An 11,775-nucleotide genomic window follows, 5' to 3' on the forward strand; every position below is an offset into this window, starting at 1 on the left:
ACCACAGGTGGTGCTTTAACTCTGAGCACTGAATTCCTGTTATGGGTCTTGATAAGACACAAACTGCCAGAGTCTCAGAGCTCTGGAGATTCTGCTGCTTGCCCAGCACCAGGCTTAGCACGAGCACAGCCCAGGGCTGCTGTGGGTCAGGTTAGACAGCGTAATGACCTTTGATTGAGTTTTCCTCACTGTTGAACTGATGCCTTTGCAGAACATTGAAATGTTGAGCAGCATGGATTCGGCGTCTGTTCGCATTATCAAGCCCTTTCCTGCACCCCAGACTCCAGGTCGTCTGCAGCCCCTGCAGCCAGTTGCCATGATGCCACCAGTGTCTGCGGCTCCAAAACTGGACCACCAGAGGATGGACACCATCCAGGAAGACCCCAGCACTGACTCACATGTGGACGATGATGGCTTTGAGAAGGACCCCTTCCCCAACAACAGTGCAGCTGCCAAGTCCTTTGAGGATCTCACAGACCACCCAGTCACCAGGAGTGAAAAGGCGGCCTCGTTCAAGCTGCAGCGTCAGAGCCGAGTTGACAGCAAAGAGACAGAGTGCTAGTGGGGAGCCATGGCCTGCTGGAGGACTAACACCTGCAGATGTTCTTCAGAGTTGCCCGAAATCAAAACAGATTGTGATGATCTGAGAAACAGGGAAGCAACTTAGCAGATGCAAGTCATGTGACATGACCTTCACATGACATCCTGTATAGGTAGGCCCTTTGAAGAAGTGAGGCAAATCTGGCTAATTTAAGGCTTTCAGGTTTTGGGTTTTTCTTTTATAATCTAAAATCTCCTTTGACCTGTGGTACAAAAGCAGAAAATAATGAGCACCCTCGCCAGGAACTTGATCCCGCCTACAGTCTGCCTTCTGTACACTGTACCTGTCCTCTGACTACAGTGAAGCACAGGGAGGACAGCTGGAACCATTGTCTCCAAATGTGGCCTTTGTCGGTGCTGCACCCTGCAGATGGCGAGTCCTGCCTACACTCAGGACCACTGACCAGGAGCAGTCCTGCCCAGGACGATGAAGACTCTAGCGTCTGCCAGTCTATCTTGATGGCCAGTAACTGCTTCTGGGGCAGTTTCCTCTTTACAGAAGTGTCTTCTCATCTCTCTAACAATGTTTGCCTTAAAAAAATATTCAATATTGGCTGGAGAGGTGGCCTTGCAGTTGACAGCACCTGGTTACATCCCCAGCAACCACATGGTGGCTTTTAACTCTAAGTAACTCCAGTCCGAGGGGAGATGGCCTCTTCTGACCTCTATGGCACCACGCATGCACAGACAGACATGCCAGCAAGCCAAGTGCTCTAAGAAATTTCAATATCCACCAAACCCATACTGCTTCAGAATACAAGCTAGAATGGGTAAGCAGGCACTTTTAACCAGAAACGCCTCTGAATAGGCCAGGCATGCTGAGCTGGCCAGGAAGCTGGGCTGGGGTGCGGTGCTGCCACTCTGCCTGGGCCCAGCCCTGGAACATCTATCATCAGACTCAGTGAGAGAACTTTTTTTTTTTTTTTCAAGACAGGGTCTATCTGCGTAACATTAGCTGTCCTGGGCTTGCTTTGTAGACCAGGCTGGCCTCGAACTCACAGCGATCCGCCTGCCTCCCAAGTGCTGGGATTACAGGCGTGCGCCACCATGTCAGAGAACTCTTATACGGCCTCTGGATGCTCTGTGCTTAAGGTATGAAGCATAAACACCATTACCCCGCATTCTGGCTCCTAGAAATTCTAGTTATAAACGCTTTTTTCTTCTAAGAGTTGAAATGTGCTCATCAGCTGACACATTTTAACCAAGATAACTTATAAACTCTGACAATTAGCCAAACCTGTGCCTTGTCTCTCCTGAGGGCGTCTGTTACACTAATACTTGAACATGTACCTTGTGGTATTTGCTCTTTTAACTAGTCATGATAGCCTTCTTTTTTAGTTATACTTTGAGGATTTGCTGTGGGGTGAGTGGGGTGTGTGGGTGATGCATGAATGAACCGGTCTCGGCAGAAGATAAGAAAACCATTTTTATAAAATTGTGACTTTTTAAACCAAATTTGTCTTTTTTTTCCATGTACAGGATTAACAAGCTGCTCAGGGTATATTCTGTAGCTGTGGCATTGATGATACCTGCTTCAGTCAATAAATACTGAAATGTCAAAACAAAATGCATCAAGTATAACATTTCCCTGAAGAATAAGTTAGTGGGCTTTTTGATCAGTAGTCATGAACAAAAGTTAAGCTTAGAAAAAAACATTTAATCGATCTCTTGATGTTTGTGAATTATCAGCAAGGTTATGCACATAAATGGCTATTCATGGAATGTGATTAGCAGCCACATTCTTGGGAATATCTCCCAGGTTGACTAATGGTCTCCGTCTCCCAGCAGACTCAGTTCAGGCCTTGCTTCGTCCACATCGTTCCAGTAAGGAAGCAGCCATGGCAGAGAGGAGACCTTCTTTTCCAGCAGTGGCCAGAGGTGTGAGAACAGAAACTCATTTCCCGTGGGTGAGAGATGCAGGCCATCTGATAAATAGGACGAGAAGTCCTGTAGGGAGAGCAATGTCCGTGTCAGGTGCGCCCTCCTCAGGCTGGCCAAGAGCTCTGCAGCCCTTGTGTGTTGTGCAGCAGCCTGGGACCACATTGACCTCAGTGTGCTACTGCACAGTGCCTGGGGTACAAGACCCTTGTTGCCCTGTGTCTAACAGACCCCTCTCAAGATCACAGACATCCATGGGTGTGACCTGGGATGTGATCTGGGTCCCCTGAGTCATGACATGTTATCAGGCCTAATGAGTGCCCGTGACTTGCTAGTATTAAGAGCTCAGGCTCTATTAAATCATTACCCTGGCCGTCGGACTAGAACAGGAAGGCTGGGGTGAGTCTGGTCCCCATCACTACTCTAAACCCAGGCTTTACTCAGAGACCCACTCTGACTTGGAGGAACTGTCGCTCGCCTAACCCTGGAGACTGTCACAGGCTGGGAATTAGTTCTAGCAGCCTTTCCCCATGCTTTCCTGCCTATGCAGTTCTAATTAGTGATCTGTACGGAAGATTCCACAGTTCTAGACTCACTAGGCCAAAACCGCAAGACTTGGGAGTAAAACAGTTGGTGAAAAGATGGATGCCCTTTCAGTACATTCTTAGGCCATCTTTAGCAGATTTTCTTTTTCCAACTTACTATTTGGGGGGTCGGGGTGGCGGGTGTCTTGGGGAGGAGTGCACATTCCATGGTGGCGCAAGGAGGCCAAAGGACAACTTGTAGGAGTTGTTTCTGTCCAACCCCCACGCAGGTGCTTGGGATCAAACTCAGGTCGTCAGGCTTGGCAGTAAGTGCCTTTACCAGACAAGCCATCCTGCTGGCCTTGGAGTAGATATGCACAATAAAGCTCCCATGATCAAGCACTGAGGCTAGTGGCCTTGGTGCTCTGGGAGCAAAGGTCAGTCAAGGATGCTGAGGCGGACTGCAGTCCTGGGGTTCTAAGAGCTCCGGAGACAAGAGACAGTTGTCTAAAAAGCCGTAAACTTGGCTTAAGCTTCCAAAAGAGCTATCAGTCTCTTGAATCAGTGATGTGGCAACCTCAGGCTCTCAGGCCATCTTGTGGGGCCTGACCTCCCAGCAAGGAAGCAGCACCGGGTCCCTCTTTACAGAAGAGCTGTGGATGTATCAGATCCTTCCGGTCCATGGAGGAGAGGATGGATGGATGAAGAATTAGGGGAGGAGGAAAGTTAGCATCTGGTTTAGTGATTGTGGACTGAGTTCTTCTATCTTTTGCTTACATGGTAAAACCTCTTTTCCTTGAGTACTTCAAGTTCCCAGCCCTCAGCTCCCTCCCTGGGCCTGAGCATCACAAGGAAGCACCCTTTAAATTGCTCCCAGCAATTTTGCTAAGGAGTAAAAAGTAGGCCCAGGGAGGAGGCCCAGTCAGCAGAGTGCTTGCTTATTAGCACATGCCCAGTCCACAGCAGTGCGGCAGTGCACATCTGTCACCCCAGCACGCCACCTCCAGGGGCGAAGGTGGGAAGTTCAGACAATCAGGGTCATCCTCAGCCACACAGCAAGCTCCAGGCCAGCCTGGGATATGTGAGACCCTGTCTCAAAAGGGGAGGTAAGGGTGAAAACAGATGTGACTGACTATGTCACTTATATGCTGCAGACCAGGCGTGGTTGGCAACCTGAATTTTGTTACATTGTCCTTACCCTGACATTGCAGCCTTGACTGAGATGTCATGTAGCTGGAGCCACGTACATGACTGGAGAGCCCTCCCTTCTTACCAGCTTTATCCATGTGGTGGGCATCAGACTTGGCCTCTTTGCTGTCAGGACTCTGGACTCGGGGTTACCCAATGGCCTATGGAAAGATGGGTGACTTGCTTCTAGCTTTGGGCCTAGTGTATACAATGCTCTGTCAATGCATGTTGTGACTGTCCACGACTGTCCAGCTGCCCTCCTGAGGGGCTGTACTTCACAACAACTAGCTTTCCAAGCATGTATGTCTGTGTATGTATATATGTGTATGTATTTGTTTTCAGGCTTTAAGACAAAATAATTCAACTAGAATGGCATCTCAAGCTGTGGATTTTGTTAGTCAAATGTGTCACTGTTTTATCTGAACTCTGTCCCTCTCATACACATGAACTTGGCATTTATGGTGCTCTAGGTAACTCCTAAGTTCCTGCTGCGATAGCTTCTTCAACTCCCCCAGGTCTCTCCTCTGCCCAGTTTTCCTGGTGAAAAGCATGGCTGCCATTTATGTCTTCTGAGACAGTTTTCTATGGCCAGGCTGGTCTCACTCACAGCGCAGGGTAGTGCTGCCCTTCAGCTCCTCATCCTTCTCCCCTCCCCTCCCGAGTTTGGGGGTTACAGGTGTGGACTACCACACCTACCCAAAGAGCTGGCCTAGGAAAACTGGTTTCTCCAGGTGATCCCAGTAACACCGAGAGGACTGAGCAATCCACAGTACCTGGTTGTCCTTCTGCATCAGGGTCCACAGGTCAAGGACATCAGTCCCACACTCTCTGGCTACTTGTAAACACGCATTAGCATATTCACCCACAACAGAGTTCAGGCGGTTTAACTTGCAACCTGTTGGTGAAAACTCGAGATGGTCACTGGCAAACTTAGTGCTGGTCCTTATGAAGCTACACTGACTGGACGGTTTCTAAGTGCCCCTGATGTCTGCTTGGGGCACTACAATGGCACTGCTCTAAGAGGACAGGACAGAGTGCAGAGCAGGGAGGAACAGTAGCTGTAGCATCCAGAGGTGAGCTGGATCAGGGGGAAGGAAAAGCGTGGCTAGAAACGTCAAGACCACGAGAGACACACACTGCCACTGAGGCCCTGAGTGTCAGCATGCAGCCAGCAGCTACCACAGTGATGGGAGAGAGGCGTGCAGTGTGCAGGGAGACTAGTCGCTGCCAGCGCCTGTGAGCAGCGTGCTCAGCCACTCTGTGGCCACATCCATCTCATTTACGCACATTATCCCAGGACAAGTGCATGTATTTAACCAAGCACATGCTGCCTCCCAGTCTATAAGGAAGGCTGACCACCAAGGAGGTGGGGAAGCCCAGCTTGGGGAGTCTCAGGAGTGCAGGTGGGGGACTAAGAGGCTGGGGGAAGGGGCCTGGGGCACAGAAGGAGTTGGGCTAATGAGCTGCCTGTGACTTTTGACAGTAGACCTGTGCTGGAAAGCTATTACTGTGTCCCAGTCAAACCTGCGCTTAGACAGTCCATCGTTTCTAGGCAAGTGCATCAGCGTGGGAGCTGCTGTGCTGAAGGGACAGAATGCACACAGGAAGACAAGCAGAGGGATTTCACCGTCACACTTTCCCAACTACCAAGACTGGGGAGGGGCATCTGCAGATGAGGGCTTTGTGTGCCCGCCCCAGCTACTGCAGCTGGCAAGTTTGTTTTGTGTACATCTTGGCATCTGGCAACTATGGCAAGTAAGTGCCAGGGCATCAGTGCCTTCTTGACTTACATACAGCCAGGCTGCCCCTACCCTGATTTATGCAAAAAACAGCCGATAGCAGTTCTTACAACCCCTTTGGCAAACCTCTATCTCCAAAACTGTTTAAATTATCGTTCATAACAGTAGCAAAATTACAGTTATGAAGTAGCAATAAAAGTAATTTTATGGTTGGGAGTCACCACCACATGAACTGTATTAAAGGGTGGCAGCGTTAGGAAGGTTGGGAACCGCTGGTCTGACAAGGCCCTCGTGTCGAAGCCCTCACCGCGCACATCCAGCTCTGACGAGCGAGCGAAGGTGCGCTTTCCTCACCTTTTAGGACGCATTCCTTCTCCCAGGCTGCCTCGCAGAGCGGGGGCGGTGTGATGAGAATAACTCGCTCCTCGGGGATGTGCACAGACTTCAGGTACTGCACCATCGCCCGCAGGTTTGCTCCATACTCATCCAGTGGGACGTGCTGCTTGCGGTTCTCATCTGTTCAAGATAATGTATAGCTCAGGCTCAACAGCCTATTGGAAGCAACAACGAATAAGAAAAAAAATACTTGTTTCTGTTTAGATCTTTTTTCTTTTTGAGATATAGTCTCACCTAGGCCACTAGATAGTCAAGTGTTATTATGTAACCCTGCTAGCTTGGAACTTGCTATGTAGACCAGGCTGGCCTGGAACTCAGAGATCCTCCTGCCTCTGCCTCCCAAGGCCTGCAGCCCCATACACACCCAGCCTCCGTTTTATGTCATGCTGGGAAGGGAACTCAGGACTGTGCATGCTAGGCAAGCACTTTACCCACCCTGTGACATCCCCAGGCCCTTGTGTTATTTCTTTTTTCTTTTTATTATGGTGTATACAGTGCTCTGCCTGCATGTCCACCTGCAAGCCAGGAGAGGGCATCAGATCACATTATAGATGGTGAGCCACCATATGGTTGCTGAGAATTGAATCCAGGACCTCTGGAAGAACAGTCAGTGCTCTTAGCCTCTGCGCCATCTCTCCAGCTCAGCCCTTGTTTTGAGACAGGATGTTACTCTTGGCTCAGGCTGGCCTGGAACTAGCAATGATCCTTTTGTCTCGGCCTCCCAGTGCTGAGTGTGCCACCACTCCGGTAGCAGTGTTTTTCTGCAAATTTACAGTGTCAGTGAGGTGCTGTTGAGTACCAAAAGACACAAAAGACTCCCTCCTCTTAAACCTGGTTACCAGTTCACACTGGAGGCTGGCTAGGGCATTCGGAATGTTAGTGTCCTTTGGGTTCACCATCAGCATGAGGCTAGATCTGTAGCTGTGACCTACGGCTGCACCACTCTAATCCCCACTGTCACTGATGAGTGCTTTAACCTTCTGAAGCTCAGTGCCCTCACTGGGAAGTGAGGTAATGGCAGGTCTACCTCTTTGGATAGCTGTGGAAAATGTTAAGTGTGCAAAATGTTCCTCAGACCGCAGAGGCTTGCTCCAGTTAGGCTGGCACACAAGCACAAGGCTCTGCAGATTCCGTGCAAACCACAGGAAGTAAAAAGCAAAATCACCCATGAGCCTGCCATCCAGGCCACTGCTGGTGTCTGCATGTATTCCTGGCCAGCCTTTCTCTATAGTCATGGGTAATTTAAGGCAGGGGGTGGGGGTGGGGTAAGCCCCAAACCAAAACAAACAGTAACAGGCCAGGTTGTGGCACATGCCCATCTCCCAGCACTTGAGAGGTAGAGGCAGAAGGATCAGCTAGCCTTAGCTACTTAGTGAGTTTGAAGCCAGCCTGGGCTACAGGAGATCCTGTCACAACAAAAAACAAAAAACCTCAAAAACCCAGCAAAAGAAGACACTACTTTCTCAGCAGAGCATGCATGCCCTAGAGGCAGGCCCTCTGCTGCCAGCTGCATCACCTGAGCACATTAGAGGGCAGGGGCAAAGGCTGAAAGTAATCTCAGGAGGAGCCAACAAGGCAGTCATGTGGAAGATGAACCCTAGAGCACTTGAGCCAACTCTCACCACATCAAAGCCCAAAGAAACCCACACAGACAAGGCCCAGGGACGCACCGCTCTCTGAAAAACTTTCTGCTGGGAGATACAGAAGCAGTTTGGGGAGAAAAAGTATATAAACATGTATTAGTGTGAGTCCAGGAAAACCAAAAATCTAGAGATGCCCTCACCTTTGAGTGTAGAGTCATTGGCACCGAAGAAAATTGTAACTGCCACTGGGTTTTCCAGGCCACTCCCTTTCCTAATTAATCTCGGAAGGATAATGTTGGCCCATCTGGTGTTGTAACCTGAAAACCCACGATTCAGAACGTCACATTTTCTGAAACAAATTGGTTAAAAAGATGGGTTATGAGCAAAGAGTCTGCTTCTAGTCCTGGGAGCTGACCGTAGTAAGAGTGTACTCAGACCCTCCCCAGCCTCCCACGCCCCTCAGTGAGAGATGAGTTCCATGGAATTCCATACAAGAGGCTAATTCTATACATTTTGGTGGTGGCTCAGGGTACATCTAAAATGGACTTTATTTTTTATTTTGATTTATTTTGTTTGGTTGGTTCTTCGATACAGGCGTTCTCTGTTACAGAGTCCTGGACTCTTTGTAGACTAGGCTGGCCTTGAACTCAGAGTGCTGTGATTAAGGACTTGCACTACCACGCCCAGCCTAAAATGGACTTTCTGATGGATGTTAATCTGAGCAAGTACAGAAACCCATTCACAGGCAGAAACTCAGTGGTTGGGAGATTACAAGCAGGCAGCCCAGCCAACACAAGTGCTGCCAGATCTCACTCAAGCAACCTCGATGTTGCAGAGCCCGAGGGCCTGCCCTGTCTTCCTTCCCTTTAACAAGCACCCCCAAGAGGGAAATGACTAACAAATAAAAGCCACTGTGTCATTTACTCTTCGAGACTAGCTTCCCCCTAGAAAGTAGCCAAGTACAACCTACAAACGGTTCTCACCTGACTAGTCTGTCAGCCAGCAATGCGCCCCATCCACCTTGCTGGAAAGAAAACTGAAGAAAAAGCCCGTTACTATCCATGTAGTAGACACAGCGGCAAAGGTGTTCCCCTGGGCCCCCTCAGAGGCAGGCTGTGTCCAGGCACCCCCAGGCTTCTTGCCTTCTTTGCTTGGGAAGGTATTCTGGGGGTCACTGTGGCTTTACTTGGTTGCTCTTTGGAAATTAGGTTTTCTTCATCCAATGGACCCCAGCCAGTCATCTACACTTTACCACGACTTAAAATAGGAAACGTTAGTTATCCGGACAAGAGGAACTCAACTATGGCGAGTTAGGAGAGGCCATCGTGCTGTGCCACTTCTCCACAGCTGAACGTCCTGGAAGTCTATGCTCTCCTGGTTCCCTAACGGTCCCGCAATCCTCCAGGAGCAAAAACTTAAGTGTCCAACACCTAAAAGTAATGCTGCCAATTATTAGGGGAAGCCATGGCCGAGTATTAGAAAACTCGCAGAGAAACCTTTTCTTTTTTTAAAAATTCTATCTTCCTGAAGGAAGGCATCTTGAGGAATTTCTTTAATTGGGAGTTAAACGGTCTTGGATAGGATAACTTTTTCGTGCTGTTGAAAGCAGTTTCCAAAACCAGTTGGTGCTGGACCTGAGAGGAGGAGGCGAGGAACGAACTAGCCGGGTCAAAGTTCAAAGTGGCTTCGGCGAGAAGCCGCAGAGGCTGAGGGAGGGGACGAGGAGCGGCGCTGGACCCTCTAAGCTCCCGTGCACCTGACGGCACCGGCCACACCAAATCCCTGCGAGAAGACCCGGGCAGCCCGGCGTCCGCACCTGCGCGCGGAGGTGCACGGCCCACGGAGCACGAGGGGAACCGAGCCTGGCCCGCCCCGACACGCGCGCGGACGCAGCCCAGGGTGGGCGGGTACCTGCGTGATGGAGTCCCCGAAGAGCAACACGCGAGGCCAGAGCAGAGAGCTCCCGCTGGCAGCCCGCTCGCACAGCGCCATGGTGGCGGGTTCCCAGCTCTGAGTCTGCGCGGGATGCAGATGACACACGCGCTGTGGGCGGGGCTATCTGTGGGCGGGGCTAGCTCGGAACCGGCAGCTTAGTTTAGAAGAGGAAACGCCTCCTTGGACGGGCGTTTCCGGGTCCCGTGAGTCCTTAGACAGGGCTCTCTAGCCCGCTCACCCCAACCCGGTCTCTGAAAACAGGCGATAGCTCTAGTGTCTTGGAGACTTCATTTTTAGCAGGCGGTTCTGTGTCCATCGCTGGCTACCCACAAGTGGTTACTGGCCTTGATGGACACAGTAAGGGGGCAGCTTTAAAAGCCAGAGCTGTGAGCCGGGCGTGGTGGCGCACTCGGGAGGCAGAGGCAGGCGGATCGCCGTGAGTTCGAGGACAGCCTGGTCTACAAAGTGAGTCCAGGACAGCCAAGGCTACACAGAGAGACCCTGTCTCGAAAAACCAAAAAACAAAAACAAAAACAAACAAACAAAAAAAACCAGAGCTGTACAGGGCCCCTCACTCCAGAAGGCCTGACTCCATGGCATCTTTCTCCAGCAATTAAATTGAAATGTTTAGCTTTATGTAATAATTTTTTGTATAATGTGGAGTCCCTAGACTTCTGGTATAGGCCAAAGATAAGGGACTTCGGCTGGTTTTATAGAAATTTCGTTTTAAGGAAGAGTCAGATTTACATTTTGTTACCAAAGTGCAGCAGTGTTTACACACCTAGGAAGGGAGATAGACAGTGTTATGCCCAAAATTTGAGAGACTCCCCGAACAGACCACCCAAGAGCAGAGTTCGAACCCGGGTCACACCTCCAATACACTGACACAGCAGATGCAGGGAAGTGGCCTCAATTGAAAGGTTTTTTTTTTTTTTAAATATATATATAGGTTTTAGACAAAGAAAAAAAATGTTTAAAGATTGATTTATTATGTATACAGCGCTCTGCCTGTATTACACCTGCAAGCCAGAAGAGGGCATCAGATCACTGATGGTTGTGAACCACCATGTGGTTGCTGGGACTTGAACTCAGGACCTTGCCAGGAGCAGTCAGTGCTCTTAACCCCTGAACCATCTCTCCAGCCCCCAAAGAAATGGGCTTTATAGTATATGATTGGATGGCATTTGGGCAGAAAAGCTGCAAGGAGGGAGTTGCAAGCCTTGGTGTTTCATGGCTGGGTAACAGGTCTAGGGGCAAGGTGGCCTATGGAAAAGACTGGTGGAAGCAGTCACAGGGGCGTTAGGAACTTTGGCCTGGCCTCTCCTAATTGGTTGTTGCTATGTGCAGACCACCTGCTGGTCAGCTTGACCAGCAGAGAGTATATTTGGATTGTCCCAAGGTGAGCTGATTGTGTTGCTAGGGAATATTTTTCTGTTTAGACTTTGTGGTTTTCCTGGAATCTGGGTTCAGCCCTTGACCAAGTTTAACAGGAAATGGAGTGTCTTTTTCAAAATGGAGTTTGTCTGGTCCTTACAACAGGACAGGCTGTATGGGCCTGGTTCTTTGGCTCGATAGTGAAACACTATCAAGCTTCTGTCTGCTCCCTGGGAAAAGGTGGCAGTCACTGAACTCTAGCCCCCTCCCCCACCTCCTAGTCTGTAGATCTCATACAAAGTGGTCCCCAAAGTGGTGCTTTTACAAACACAAACCAAGGAATTGCGTAAGGGGTGGAGAACTGGGGTTTCCAACTCGTGGCACAGTATTTGCATCCAGCTCCAACACAGATATGCCAGTGCAGACCACTCTTCTCCTTTCCCGAGAGAGGAAGACAGATTCTGACTCCGCTGCTAGGAGATCTTAAAACATTTCAGCACACGCTGCATATATGCCTGCAGGTGGAATCAATACTCTCAACAGGCAGCTCTTTAGATG

The 11,775-nt window shown here is 49.8% G+C and overlaps 2 protein-coding genes across 4 annotated transcripts in view; one reads left to right on the forward strand and one right to left on the reverse strand.

Moving 5' to 3' along the window:
- The window catches only part of ADAM17 (ADAM metallopeptidase domain 17), a 47,742-nt gene extending 45,575 nt beyond the window's left edge, over positions 1-2,167 (forward strand). For all 3 annotated transcript variants that reach the window (XM_084792182.1, XM_084792183.1, XM_084792184.1), the window contains one exon: positions 212-2,167. In XM_084792182.1, coding sequence (XP_084648308.1) covers positions 212-562 — 351 coding nt within the window. In that variant the 3' untranslated portion in view covers positions 563-2,167. The remainder of the gene's footprint in view (positions 1-211) is intronic.
- Positions 2,168-2,236: 69 nt separating this feature from the next.
- Positions 2,237-9,960, reverse strand: IAH1 (isoamyl acetate hydrolyzing esterase 1 (putative)). Its single transcript, XM_084792216.1, has 6 exons — positions 9,820-9,960; positions 8,892-8,944; positions 8,109-8,257; positions 6,284-6,445; positions 4,964-5,085; positions 2,237-2,547 (listed from the first exon to the last, which is right to left on the reverse strand). The coding sequence occupies exons 1-6, from the start codon at positions 9,898-9,900 to the stop codon at positions 2,365-2,367; spliced, it is 750 nt and encodes a 249-aa protein (XP_084648342.1). The 5' UTR covers positions 9,901-9,960; the 3' UTR covers positions 2,237-2,364.
- Between the last annotated feature and the right edge of the window lie 1,815 nt (positions 9,961-11,775).

The sequence above is a fragment of the Acomys minous genome (genome assembly GCF_964271855.1).
Source record: "Acomys minous genome assembly, chromosome: 8".
In the NCBI taxonomy this organism is placed as follows: domain Eukaryota; kingdom Metazoa; phylum Chordata; class Mammalia; order Rodentia; family Muridae; genus Acomys; species Acomys minous.

Excerpts from the sequence above, each read along its gene's own strand:
- IAH1 (XM_084792216.1), bottom strand. The coding sequence starts at position 9,900 with ATGGCGCTGTGCGAGCGGGCTGCCAGCGGGAGCTCTCTGCTCTGGCCT. Across the intron at positions 5,086-6,283 it reads GAAGGAATGCGTCCTAAAAG|GTTGCAAGTTAAACCGCCTG; the intron begins GTGAGGAAAGCG and ends TTTCACCAACAG. Across the intron at positions 2,548-4,963 it reads TGATGCAGAAGGACAACCAG|GACTTCTCGTCCTATTTATC; the intron begins GTACTGTGGATT and ends CTCTCCCTACAG.